General features: G+C 36.4%; 1 protein-coding gene across 2 annotated transcripts in view; it reads right to left on the reverse strand.

The window, feature by feature from the left end:
• LOC132153114 (receptor tyrosine-protein kinase erbB-4-like) overlaps window positions 1-12,550 on the reverse strand; it is a 362,426-nt gene that overhangs the window by 110,274 nt on the left and 239,602 nt on the right. For both annotated transcript variants that reach the window (XM_059562365.1, XM_059562366.1), the window contains exons 4-5: window positions 8,321-8,452; window positions 6,028-6,093 (exon numbers count right to left, since the gene is read on the reverse strand). In XM_059562365.1, coding sequence (XP_059418348.1) covers window positions 6,028-6,093; window positions 8,321-8,452 — 198 coding nt within the window. The remainder of the gene's footprint in view (window positions 1-6,027; window positions 6,094-8,320; window positions 8,453-12,550) is intronic.

Genomic DNA, 12,550 nt, shown 5'->3' on the forward strand with positions numbered 1-12,550 from the left:
AACCTCTGCAACTTTACATCAATAAATTATCACATGATCAGCTGTTTACACATCAGTGATGATTTTTTTTAGTGTTTTTTTTTCATGGTGAAAGTCAGACAGATGCAACTTGTTTATTTGTTAAGGATTAGAGAGAAAGGAAAATGACCATTCAAAAAATGTTATAATAAAAATGTTTGATATGACCCTTTTAAGAGAACTGTAATAAAATCTAATTTGCATGATGAGTAACTCAGCTCTTTTTATACAGACTTTCCCTTATACAGTACTATAACACTGAAACTAAAATGTTGATAGAAAAAGGGAATCTACTTATTTTCATACATAAGTGTCCCTCGCCATTACTTCCTCACTATAAGACCCGAATAACAGTTAACAACTGTATTTTTATGTAAAGGTACATATTCAATACACTAGGCATGTGTATAAAAGTTATTATATGCACAGATTTAGTGTGAACTGGCCTTCCTCTGAAATACCACTTTACCACTGCCATTATGGTAGTGCAAGCCATTACCGCATAGACACCAAATGGCTTATTTTCCAAAAACAAAAGACACTGAACTAAAGGCCCACTCAGAAAAATGATGATGCTGATTCATTTGCCATAAAACACACTTTTAAAAATACATGTGGCACTGGCAGTTATACACCATCAATCTGATAAAGTACACAGACGACTATAAAGTACAGAATATTAAGCCTCTGAGAGTTTCATTAGCAGCTCAAATGCCGTGTTTTATTGCGCAGACAATTTCAGGTCAAAAAGTGCTGCTCTTGTTTAGATGTAATCCCAGTTTAGCAATGCACAAATTGATTCCAAGTCTAATTATGCTTAAAAAAAATCATTATTTGAATACACTAGTTTGAAATATTTACTCAGTATCCACTGGGTTGAGAAGAAATACAGATTTTAAGTATGCGAAAATGACAGAAAAGCTAGAGCAAAAATCCAGTGAGAATGTTTAATGCTCTTACTAAATGGTTTCATTAGCGTGAGATGGAACTCAAATCCATTTCACAGTTGCACAGTTCTCCAATTACTTCATCCTTATCGTTTTGACAATTAAGACTACTCAAGCTAGCTGCGGATTTAACCACTGTGATGATAAGAAAGGTGAGGACGGCGAGACGAGGGGAGAAGAGAGAACAGACTTATCTGGTGCAGTGCGGTGACATGTAGTGTTTTTGTGGAGGCAGTGCAAAGGTTTGTTTAAGACTATCTAAATTAGATCAGAATATACTAGACAGTAAAAGAAAGAGAGAACAGGGTCTGCTCCAAAACCTAGTGAGCTGCTTATGTTTGCAACATTTTTACTTCACAGAAAAAAATAAAATTATGTTATTATTTACTTTTTGCTCCAAACCAATATGCTGTTATGTGTGTTATGGAAAATAACATAGGAATTTTTGGAGAATAGTTACACAGATTTTACCATACAAGAACAGTTTAGATGAATTTGGAACTATATGAGAATGAGTAAATAATGATGCCTCTGTATCATAGCATGCAATTCCAAAAAAAAAAAAATTTATCTCTCTCATAGTGCACGACAAGCATTTGTAGTTAAACGTATACATTTTTATGTTTTTATTTAGAAAATGACAGATTATTTCACTAGACAAGACCGTTTTTCCTTGGCTGGGATCGTGTAGAGCCCTTTAAAGCTGCACTGAAACTGCAATTTGGACTTTCTACCCATTGATCCCCATTGAAGTCCACTATATGGAGAAAAATCCTGGAATGTTTTCCTCAAAAAACTTAATTTCTATTCCATCTTTTGGATGAGATGAAAAAAAAAAAAAAATCCCATGGCCTTCTCGTAAAGAGTAGGGGTATAACCCCAGTGTCCTGGCCAAATTGACCACCTGGCATTTGTCAATCATGGCCTCCTAAAAATCCCCAATCACTTGATTGACTCTGTGACTCTCTCTACTCTCCACTTGTAGCTGGTGTGTTCTTGTTGCATCATCCAAGTGGATGCTTTGGGTGTACAACAATACACAATAAAAACGCTATATAAATGCATAATTCATTCATAATTCATTCATTCATTCAACTGAAAAAAGATATACATGAACATCTTGGTTGGCACGGGAATATGTTCTATTCAAAGTTGTGTGCTGTGAACCTTGACGTTTATACTGTAAAGAGCTTCACAAAGTTAACTTAGCAACAAGCTAATGCAAAACTCTATTGAAATCAGCTGAGAGCCGTCTCCTTTGTGTTTAGCTATTTGTACGACACAGAGTTTTGAGATGCTGTTCCAAATCGATTACTTATGATCAGTGGCCGACGCTAAAGTGCCCTTGCGGTCCGGTCTGCCCCCGGTCCACGATTTCTGCCGAGGGTAGGGGTGTGCAATATTTAGATTTTTGAGAAATGTCTCCACAATCTGCTTTTGAACAAATTTAGTTGTATTGTGCTACAGTGCACATTCTATCAGATGCAGTTCTGGCGCCGCAGAATTAATATAGTGCGACATACATTAACATCAGTGATAACTCAGCGATAGAGTTACTCTCACGGGACACAATGCACTTATTCACAAAAGTACTTTTTTTTGTGTGTGTGCATCGGCTTTAAAGCCTTATTTAAACTAGTTATTTAAATGTTTCATTCGTGTTCTGTTCTGCCGTGTGGTTTGTCTGAGCACACTCAAAGCACATGCACAAAAACTATTTTGTCTAAAATGAAAGTAAACAACTGAAAGAAACAGATGCATGTGTGTAACTTAGATGTGTGCAGGTTATAAAGGGACAGTAGGCTACCTGCTGCCGACTGTAATTAAAGGCAAAGTAAAGGGATAATTTCTGTCATTGTTTATTGCTCACGTTGTCCCAAACCTATATTAATTTCTTTCTTGTGTTAAAAAACAAAACACTAACCTATTTAAATTTTGGGGTGAATTATTCCTTTACTGTTAATAGAACACCAAACACAAAGATAAAAATCACTCAAAACTCTTCACTGAAAAAAATGTACAGTTACTTTAATAGGAATCAATTTATATAGCTTTATTTTTATTTGTTCATTCAATTTTTTGAATGCTCCTGCTAAATACTATTGTACCTGAAAATAAAACATGGTTTATTTTTATTTGTATATTATGTGTATTTGTAATGTGTATCTTTGTTCAAATTTTTTTTAAACAACAAAGATAAAATAATGACAAAGACTTTTATCTTCTCCCACTTTTGCCTAAATATCTGCCATACTTTTTCATATTTTGTTACCCTTAAAGTAACAAGCTTTGTCTTTATACAGCTTTGTCCCCCAATTAATACCCCCCCCCCCACCCCATCTCCGATTGTGACCTAGTAACGCCATTTAGCCCCTGCCCATCAAGAGGTCTATGCATGTCACTGCTTACGTGGTTCCATGTTAGTTAGTATGCTTGTTAGATTTAGAACACAGTCATAGAGATATAAGTGCCTGTTCAAGTAAATAACAGATTTTCTCTCAGAGGTCTTGAAGATGGAATGAAAACAAAACTGAGCAAGAAGAATAAGAGTGTGTTGGTACCCAGATGGAGGGACAGGGTGAAATGACAGGTACATCTGCAGAAAAGAGAGAAAAGGGAAAGCAGGAAGAACATAATAATTCATTAGGGAGTATTTGAGAAGGGAAAAGGCTCATATTCTCCTACTTGACCCACCAAACCATTTTACTGTACGGAGAATTTTATAAAAATGATTGTCAGTTACATGAATAAATGGTGATATCACCAGGGCAGTACAAATTTCAGGTACATGATAGTTTTGCTGCCATTACGTAAAGTGAAATTGCTCTGCTCTACTCATCTGTGTGATGATACTGTCGTGAATAGATACATGGTCTCATAGAAATACTGTTAGAATGTCCAGACAGATTCACCAGACTCTCTGCACTTCTCTTTTTAGGGGAGAGTGAAAAATGAAAATAAAAACCTGAAAAATAAAATCTTACACTAAAAATAAAAGCATTATAAAAAAAAAAAAATACAATAAAAAAGCTGTTTTTAATTTAATTATCCTTTTCAATTAATTTATATGGATCAACACCATCAGATGCAAAAAATATTTATTATAAATATTGTCAAATTCACCACTAAATTTTATATAACAGTGACTAGAAATCACATGGCGATTTCAGAATGAATTTAGCTCCTCATCAATTGCGTATGAATATGCAAGGAGCAGAAAATGTTTATAACTTTCTAAATGAAAGGTGTTCAGATTCTGTGGAACAGTTTCTACATTAATGATCTGGCACAGAATCTGTGTGGGCCTGCCTATTAGCTTTTCCTTCTCTTCCAGCTCATGTTAATGACACAGGAGACCGTAATGCAAAATGCATAACTGCCATGCAAGATTTCGTTTTCCAACATGAAAATGTAAAAAATGGTTTCTTTTTTTCAACAGAATTAAATCCACTTAAAAAATCTACTTAAAAAAGTAGAAGCTGAGTGTTTTGTCCTTAAAAAGAGATTCTTACGTGTGCATTAGTGAGCTTTTCGAGGCAGGGGTAATGACATGTTTTTGAGCAGTCTGACTTAGCATTTGACTGCATTATAAGAGCACGCCGGGGGAAATCAGAGTTATGGTGAGTTGTGATCAAGCTTGTTGAGTGGAAACCTGAAAGAGAGAGACTGAGGATATGCCTGTGTGTGAGAGTTTTGAGGGACCTGAAGTAATTAATCTCAACAGTTTTAAGTGCAGCTGGTTTCTGTGGCTACACGTGAGAGGAGATGGAGAGTCAGGCTGCCCGTCTCTCTCTTCAATTATCCTCCACTGGGAGGGCAGCTGCATGCCACGGCCTGCTGGAGGTGTCATACTGAGCCTGTGAAGATAGCTAAGGAACTCTCACAGAGTGGAACGACTCTTCACCTCACTCTGGTGGCTGTATCTGCAGTGTCTAGATATTACATTCATGAGTAAAAGTTACTTCTGAGAGGTTTTTTCTCCATCCTGGCTGATAAAGTATGCTATGTAAAGCAGTTTGAAATTAAAAAATTAATAACCCACAATAGGCTGTTTGTTACAGTGATTTTTGCCACACACATACCCCTTCTTCTAGATCCTCAACATGGAGTGTAAAATTTTGTTAAAGGGCACCTATGCCCCTTTTAACAAGATGTAATATTAATCTTATGGCTCTCCTGAATGTGCCTGTGAAGTTTCAGCTCAAAATACCATAAAAATCCTCTCTGCTTTTTGTATGGCAATAAACAGAGAGTAGAAGCAACACAAGCGAGAGTGAGAGGACCGGTATTCAACTGTACATGTACGAATCGGACAGCAGAAGAAACAAAATTAGGCTTATTCGAGATGCATCGGCAATGCGCAAACTAATCAGCATATGGCATCAAAGTACCATGAGTGTGATTTGCGGTCCAAACGAACTAACTAAAACTAACATTTTATTGCCCACATAAACACCACAATGGAAGTCGTGGCCTAATGGTTAGAGAGTAGGACTCCCAATCGAAAGGTTGTGAGTTCGAGTCCCGTGCCAGCAGGAATTGTGGGTGGGGGGAGTGCATGTACAGTTCTCTCTCCACCCTCAATACCACGACTTAGGTGCCCTTGAGCAAGGCATTGAACCCCCAACTGCTCCCCGGGCGCCGCAGCATAAATGGCTGCCCACTGCTCCGGGTGTGTGCTCACAGTGTGTGTGTGTGTGTTCACTGCTCTGTGTGTGTGCATTTCGGATGGGTTAAATGCAGAGCACAAATTCTGAGTATGGGTCACCATACTTGGCTGAATGTCACTTCACTTCACAGATCAAAGCATTGGTGGTCCATAACTCTAGGATTAGAATTTTTTTATTGTTTCATTTTCAAATGGTAAAATCACTCTGATCACAAAAAGGATGGTGGCATCCTATTAAACATGGGGTGCAGTGTATTAGTCAAAGATCTCGGCTGGTTACTGAAAAGTCGCAGATTCAGAACCATCAAGGAATGACTGAACTAAAGGCCACAATTTTAATTAATTAATTTCATTGAGGATGGTTTGACATTTTTGACAATTTCTGACACTCACAGCTCTGACACTGTTCCTCCTTTGGCCCCCAGCAGCGTCCATTACATCCTCTATGACACCTCTGACCTGCAACCAGAAATGATAAAACATTTAGTCATAGCAAATTTCTGCATTATAATAAAAGATGACAACCTAACAGTATTTATTTGAAATAACATTTACTAAAACCAGGAATATAAGTCTCTTTAAGAAGTCAGTTCTGATTTCATATTGACTATAAAACGTAATTTTTAAGTATGCATTCTCATCACACTATCCATATTGGTCATCATCATATTGTTCATAATACTGTCATAATGTTTCATCACAGTAACCGAAATCTGGATCATTCCGCTTTAGGATGGATCTCTTTTCATCTGCACTGACCCTGTTCTGATGAAGTGCGAAAGAGTCGTTGCTGACTGACAGAACAATGTTCTGCCTGGCTCTCCAGAGCTCTGCCCGAATCCTCCCCGCCCCAGAGGAGACGTCCCGTATGGCTTTGTTACACTCATCTACTGTGGCTGTTCTGCCACCCAAGTTTAATTGACTGTTGGGTAATTGCAGTGTGAGCATGGCTGACTGATGGAGTGTTGTCCTCTGTCCCTGTTCCACTTCAGTTTAGAGTAATTACACTAGTGGCTTACGCTCTTCAACTACATGGGCCAGGCATTTTTAAACATCATGGTTTTTACACTCTCAGTCTCATTTCCTCTTTTTCTGACTAAGTACTTTATTTCTCTGTCATTCACTTTTGTGAGATATGGTGAAAAAAGGTTGCTCCATAGACTTTCTAATAGCTCAGTCTTCTAATAGTCTTCACTTCACTCACCATCATACAATGTAATTATAATATTTCACACAACAGCTCTCTAAACAGCACCATAACAGTAGTCTATTCGATTATAATCTGACTTCTGAAGCCATATAAAACTTTGAAGCTCCTGGTCATTAAAATGTCTTTCAGGTTTGAAAATGAAATCAGGGTGAGTAAATAATGACAGAGATACTCAAGGTCTCATTTGGTTGATTTTAATGTTTACATTGATCGTCAAGATCATTCTATGCTTTTCTTTGCTGCCCATGTGGTTGCTTCTAGCCTAATCTGAAGGTTACAAACATCGGAAAGAAGTAATTGATAAACACTGGCTGGAAGGGCAGGACTGCATTTTAATTGGTGAAAGCTGCATTGCTTATTCCCTGTTGTTTTTTTCTGAACAGACAATGTAAATAACCTCACTAAATAACTAAATAAAATCGATGAAGACAATCCCTAGCCCAAAACACTAAGAGATTATAGTGGACTATAAATTCAACACCCTTAATTTGGAGAGTTGGGAGGCAAAACAGATCAAGAGGATTGATTGATTGGATATATTGTGAGCCTGGAGACATTATCAAAAGTATCACTAAGAGCTGTAAAAAATAGCTTTTCTTTAAAGAGTAATTAAAACTCACCCTTATCATGTTGGTTTTTTTTTAAACATGATACACAGGTGATTTATTTATTTTTTCAACACAATAACAGCTCATATAGACCAAATAAAGTACCAAAAAATAGTCACATGAAGAGTGTTATTGTGTTTTTGAATCCTTTTTGGAGATTGCCAACTACCTGGTTTCATTGAGTTCATTCATTGAGTGTGAGTAAATAGTTACTGAATTTTAATCTGAGGATGAAGTATATGTCTAATAAAATGGTAAAAATAATTCTTCCATGGTTTCCGGACATTGTGTCACTGTGTAACATTTTCTTTAGGATTCTTTGATGAATAGAAAGAACGACAGTACACTACTTTCAAATGTTTGGGGTCAGTAAGATTGTTTTATTTATTTATTTATTAAGAAATTAATTATAATATTCTGCAAGGACACATTGATCAAAAGTGACAGTAAAGACATTTTAAAGACATATTGTAAAATATTACAATTTTATAAATGATTTTATTCCTCTTTTGAACTTTCTAGTAATCAAATAATCCTGAAGAAAATGTTTTAGTTCCACAAAAATATTAAGCAGCAAAAACTAATATATATTTAAAAGAAATTAAATAATAATAATAAAATAAGAATATAGTATAATGATTTCTGAAGTATCATGTGACACTGATAAAATAAAAATATGTTTAAATAAAAAAGTCATTTAAGACTACAAAAAAAATATTTCATAATATAGTTTTACTGCATTTTGTCATGGTGAGCATAAGAGACTTCTTTCAAAAACACACAAAAAAATCTTTCTGACCCCAAACTTGAACAGTTGTGTATTAACAATCCATTTTAGCACCTCATGCTCTGACTGGTCATTACTCACATGAGCTGCTGCTATTGGATGGCACCACCAGGTGATCAGGGCGAGCGTTCTTCACTATATCCTGCCAGTGGATGGTATCAGCATGACACAGGAACTTGTTCTGGTCCACGTACACCCCTCCATTCAGAATTTCTGTTAAAACACAGACAGCAACAATAAAACACCACTGACTACTTAATGACTTATGTCAGCGGACACCTCTGAGTGTATCGTGCAGTGAAGGTGACCTCATCTCTATCTTATAATACATGGAAAGAGCAAGGCGTGGCTCACCAGAGAGCAAAGATAATGTATAAAATAATTTGATTTATTCACACAATGACTCTTTTTGACCCTCTGGTGTCAGTACTGGCCTACTTCTTGGGTTAGTCAGCCTGGAATCCACAGTCAGACAAGACTGATGCTTTAATGGTACAGTTCACTAAAAAAGGAAAATTAATTTACTCACCCTCACGTTGTTCCAAACCTGAATGACTTGTGAAAAACGCAAAAGGTCAAGTTTTGAATAACGTACTAGTCGTTGTTGTTTTTTTTTCTTTACAATTAAAATGAATAGCTACTGAAGATTTAAAACTTAAAAGGACCTAAACTATCAATAAATTATGATAAGTGTTATACATGTTCTCCATACATGATGTGCATGTGTTTTATAGATGCAACGATGTGATTGAATCTTTTAAATTAGATTTTTTTAAATTAAATTTGTGATATGTTTCACAAAGTCTAAAGGATAAGTTTACGATCCTGAATGACTCAATCCAGTCACAATTAATAGACACCTGACTTTCAGTGAACAGTGACTTAATTTTTTTTGGTCTATAACACAAGCCTATTGTATGATGTATCATAATGCTTTTTAGGGCTACTTCTATTATATTTTTGTGGTACGTTTCCATCTTGTATGGACTTTGAAAGCTCCAGCCCCCATTCATTCTAAGAATAACTCCAGAATTTATCCTTTTATTACCCAAAAAAGAAACCACTGTACAGTAAATCATACAGGGTTGAAATGACATGAGGGTGAATAAATAATGATAGAAATTTCCATTTTAACTATCATTTAAACTATCCCTTCAACAAAAAAAAATCTAGACAAATTAGACTCTTACTGCTATTATTAATAACCTTAATCTGTTTTGTTTTGATGTTCTCTTCATTGTATTTCTCCTCACTTTCTTCCTCTCCTACTCTCAGCAGATGCAAACAGAGGGAAGCAAATGATTACATTCCCAGACAATGTCAGAGTCAGATCCATCCTGGATTTTGGAGCGTTGACATTCTGGACAGTGGTGCTAACAGGTTTGTAATTTCATATTTAATCTGCTGGGAGACGTCTCTCAATCCTTTCCCCTAATATGCATCATACTGTCTCACACGGATCATTGGATTTGGAGAGAAATCAATCTGTTTTTCCCCACCCCATGTGTTCACGGGCAACACATCTCTGTTTGGGCACACCAGACGACAATGAACATTATGATCTTAATGTGTCTGGAGTAATCCTCACTCACTTGGACAAAAACACTAGAGAGCTTATAACAGATTTGCATTATTTACTGCACTGGATTTCTCTTTCACAGCTACAGGAGATTAGCCGTGTGGTGGAAGAACAGATGAGACATATTCATAACCACAGGCCATCTGAAATTGATAATAGCCTAACAAAACCTTGATTAAACTGTACTCCATGGATGATTGGAGACTGTGTTATTGTGTATTTCCCTTCTCTCTAAAGGGAATTGAGAAACCTGTCGCTCAATGGATAAATTAATTTTAGCGTTCTCTGCATCTGACATGCTGGGAGGGCTGAAGCCAAATGTCTTGCACTCTCCTAGAGGTAATCACTATCACTATCTTTCTCTCTCTTCAGGTGATTTCTCTCTAGCTTAACTTATGATGTTCCATTACAGTTAGGATGCTGTCGAGCTTCACTGAACCTGAGCGTATACATCGTAAAAGCTCCAGAGAGAAGAGAGAGTCCACAACAGAAGACTACAGAGGCTCAGTCAGCACCGGTGTTTTTTTTTTTTTTATATCAAAACACTGATCATACAAGAGAAGACTAAACACTGAAGCAGATACTAGCATTTGTTTACATCAGGGGTATCCAATCCTGCTCCTGTACACTCTTAAAAATAAAGGTGCTTCACGATGCCATAGAAGAACCTTTTAGACCTTTTGTCTAAATGGTTCCATAAAAAACTTCAGATTATAAAAAGGTAAGAAAGAGATGGTTCTTTAAAGAACGTTTGACTGAATGGTTCTTTGTGGAACCAAAAATGGTTCTTCTATGGCATTGCTTGAAGAAACTTTTGAAGCACCTTTATTTTTAAGAGTGTAGATTTTAGCTCCAACCCAAATTAAACACACCTGAACAGCTAATCAAGGTTTTACTAGGCATACTAGAAAATTCCAGACAGGTGTGTTGAGGTAAGTTGAAGCCAAACTCAGCAGGACACCGGCCTTCCAGGACTGAGTTTGGAAAGCCCTGGTTTACATGCAATAGTCATGTAAAATGGTACACCAGATGTTGTGGTTAAAGCTAGTTACACAAATCCATCGAATTAGTTAACTTCCTCACTCAAAGGTCCTTAAAGGGTTACTCCACCCCAAAATATGAAGCAACTGGAACACATTTTGTAAGCGAAGAAAACAAAAATAAGTGACACAGAGGAGACCGTTGGCAAAGGAATTATTGAATAAAGTCATTATTTTTGTTTTCTTCGCTTACGAAACTTAAAGGGACAGTTCACTCAAAAATGAATCTGTCATTATTTACTCAACCTCATATTGTTCCAAACCATTATAACTTTTGTGTGTGTGTGTCTCAAATGAAGTGAAAATATCCATGTCAGTTATTGGGTAATGCTGTACACGCACGCACACAAACACACACACACACACCATCATTTATATGTACCTGCGCACTTAAAACATGGCTGACCTTGGAGTATGTTAAAAAGAGTATTGGCTCTGTTCCAAAACAGTGTGCTGCTTTACTGTCTACTACCTACATAGACAGCATCCTTCTAAGACAGCATCCTAACTGAAATGGAACATCATAAGTGACTGATTAGGAACACAACTGCATTATACAAACAGGGCTTCTAATGTAAAGCAAACAGGAGACTCGATTTATTTTTTATTTATTATCAAAATATTTTCTAATATTAAATAGTATCTTATCTTTTGGAACACCCTTTGGGTCAAGAACATGCCTATCGCTATGTTTCCATCCTCATATCTTTATGTACATTTTGGGATATTGTATAGAATTTGCTGAATGTATACGCCAAGATGTACATAAAATCTTAAAATGCGCATATAAATGTATGCACTCAGTTGAGGATAACGTGCATAAACTATAACGGAACACATTTACAGAATAAATTCCTCAATTTGCTACAAAAAACTCATGTGACTTGCCTCAACAGATTATGTGATTGGATAACAACTGATTGCTTCCCAATGCATTGCATACCAAATGTAGTTTTAATATTTCCTGAGCAAAAGTCTGTCATCAAAATTATGTTGTATAATAACCTCACAGAAATGTGTCAAATGATAACATTCCCAAAATTTAGGCATCTGCCTCCAAATCTAAGATAGCATGACAAGTGTTTGTTACTGTGTTTTGTCTGTGCGCAATAAGACAAGACACAAGTCATTTATTATGTAGGAAAAACATTTTTGAAATGGTTGCAACTCATTTTTATTATTAATAATTTGTCCCAGTTTTGTTCTCTTAAACACATGGGATAGAAACATTAGGGTTAGGGTTTATTTGCAAATGTTTTATACAATATTCAGATTTTAAGCACAAGTTAAATTCGCAACTTTGGATGGAAACATGGCTTATGATAACTAAAAATGCTGTCTAGGTTAAAACATAATAGATAATGAGTTTTGTCAGCCTTAAATCCATCAGTTTTGTTTAACTAAACTGACCAGAACAGGACATCATATGGTACGCAGGACCATTTTTATTAGCTCAACTTGAAGATCAACACTAGTCCAAACAGATCTAGTACTAGTAGTTAATTTACTGTAACACTATCCTTATAAAATGATCAAGTAAATCAGGCATAGATAAGTCCGCCTATTCATCACAGAGTGCCAACATCCCCCCGGCCTTATGCCAGTCTTTGCCAGCAGTCTGACTCTGTGTGTGGCACAGAGGGACTGAGCCTGGCAGGGCTTACGAGGAATGATATGCCAGACTGTGCCAAC

Source organism: Carassius carassius, chromosome 11, assembly GCF_963082965.1.
Source record: "Carassius carassius chromosome 11, fCarCar2.1, whole genome shotgun sequence".
NCBI lineage: Eukaryota > Metazoa > Chordata > Actinopteri > Cypriniformes > Cyprinidae > Carassius > Carassius carassius.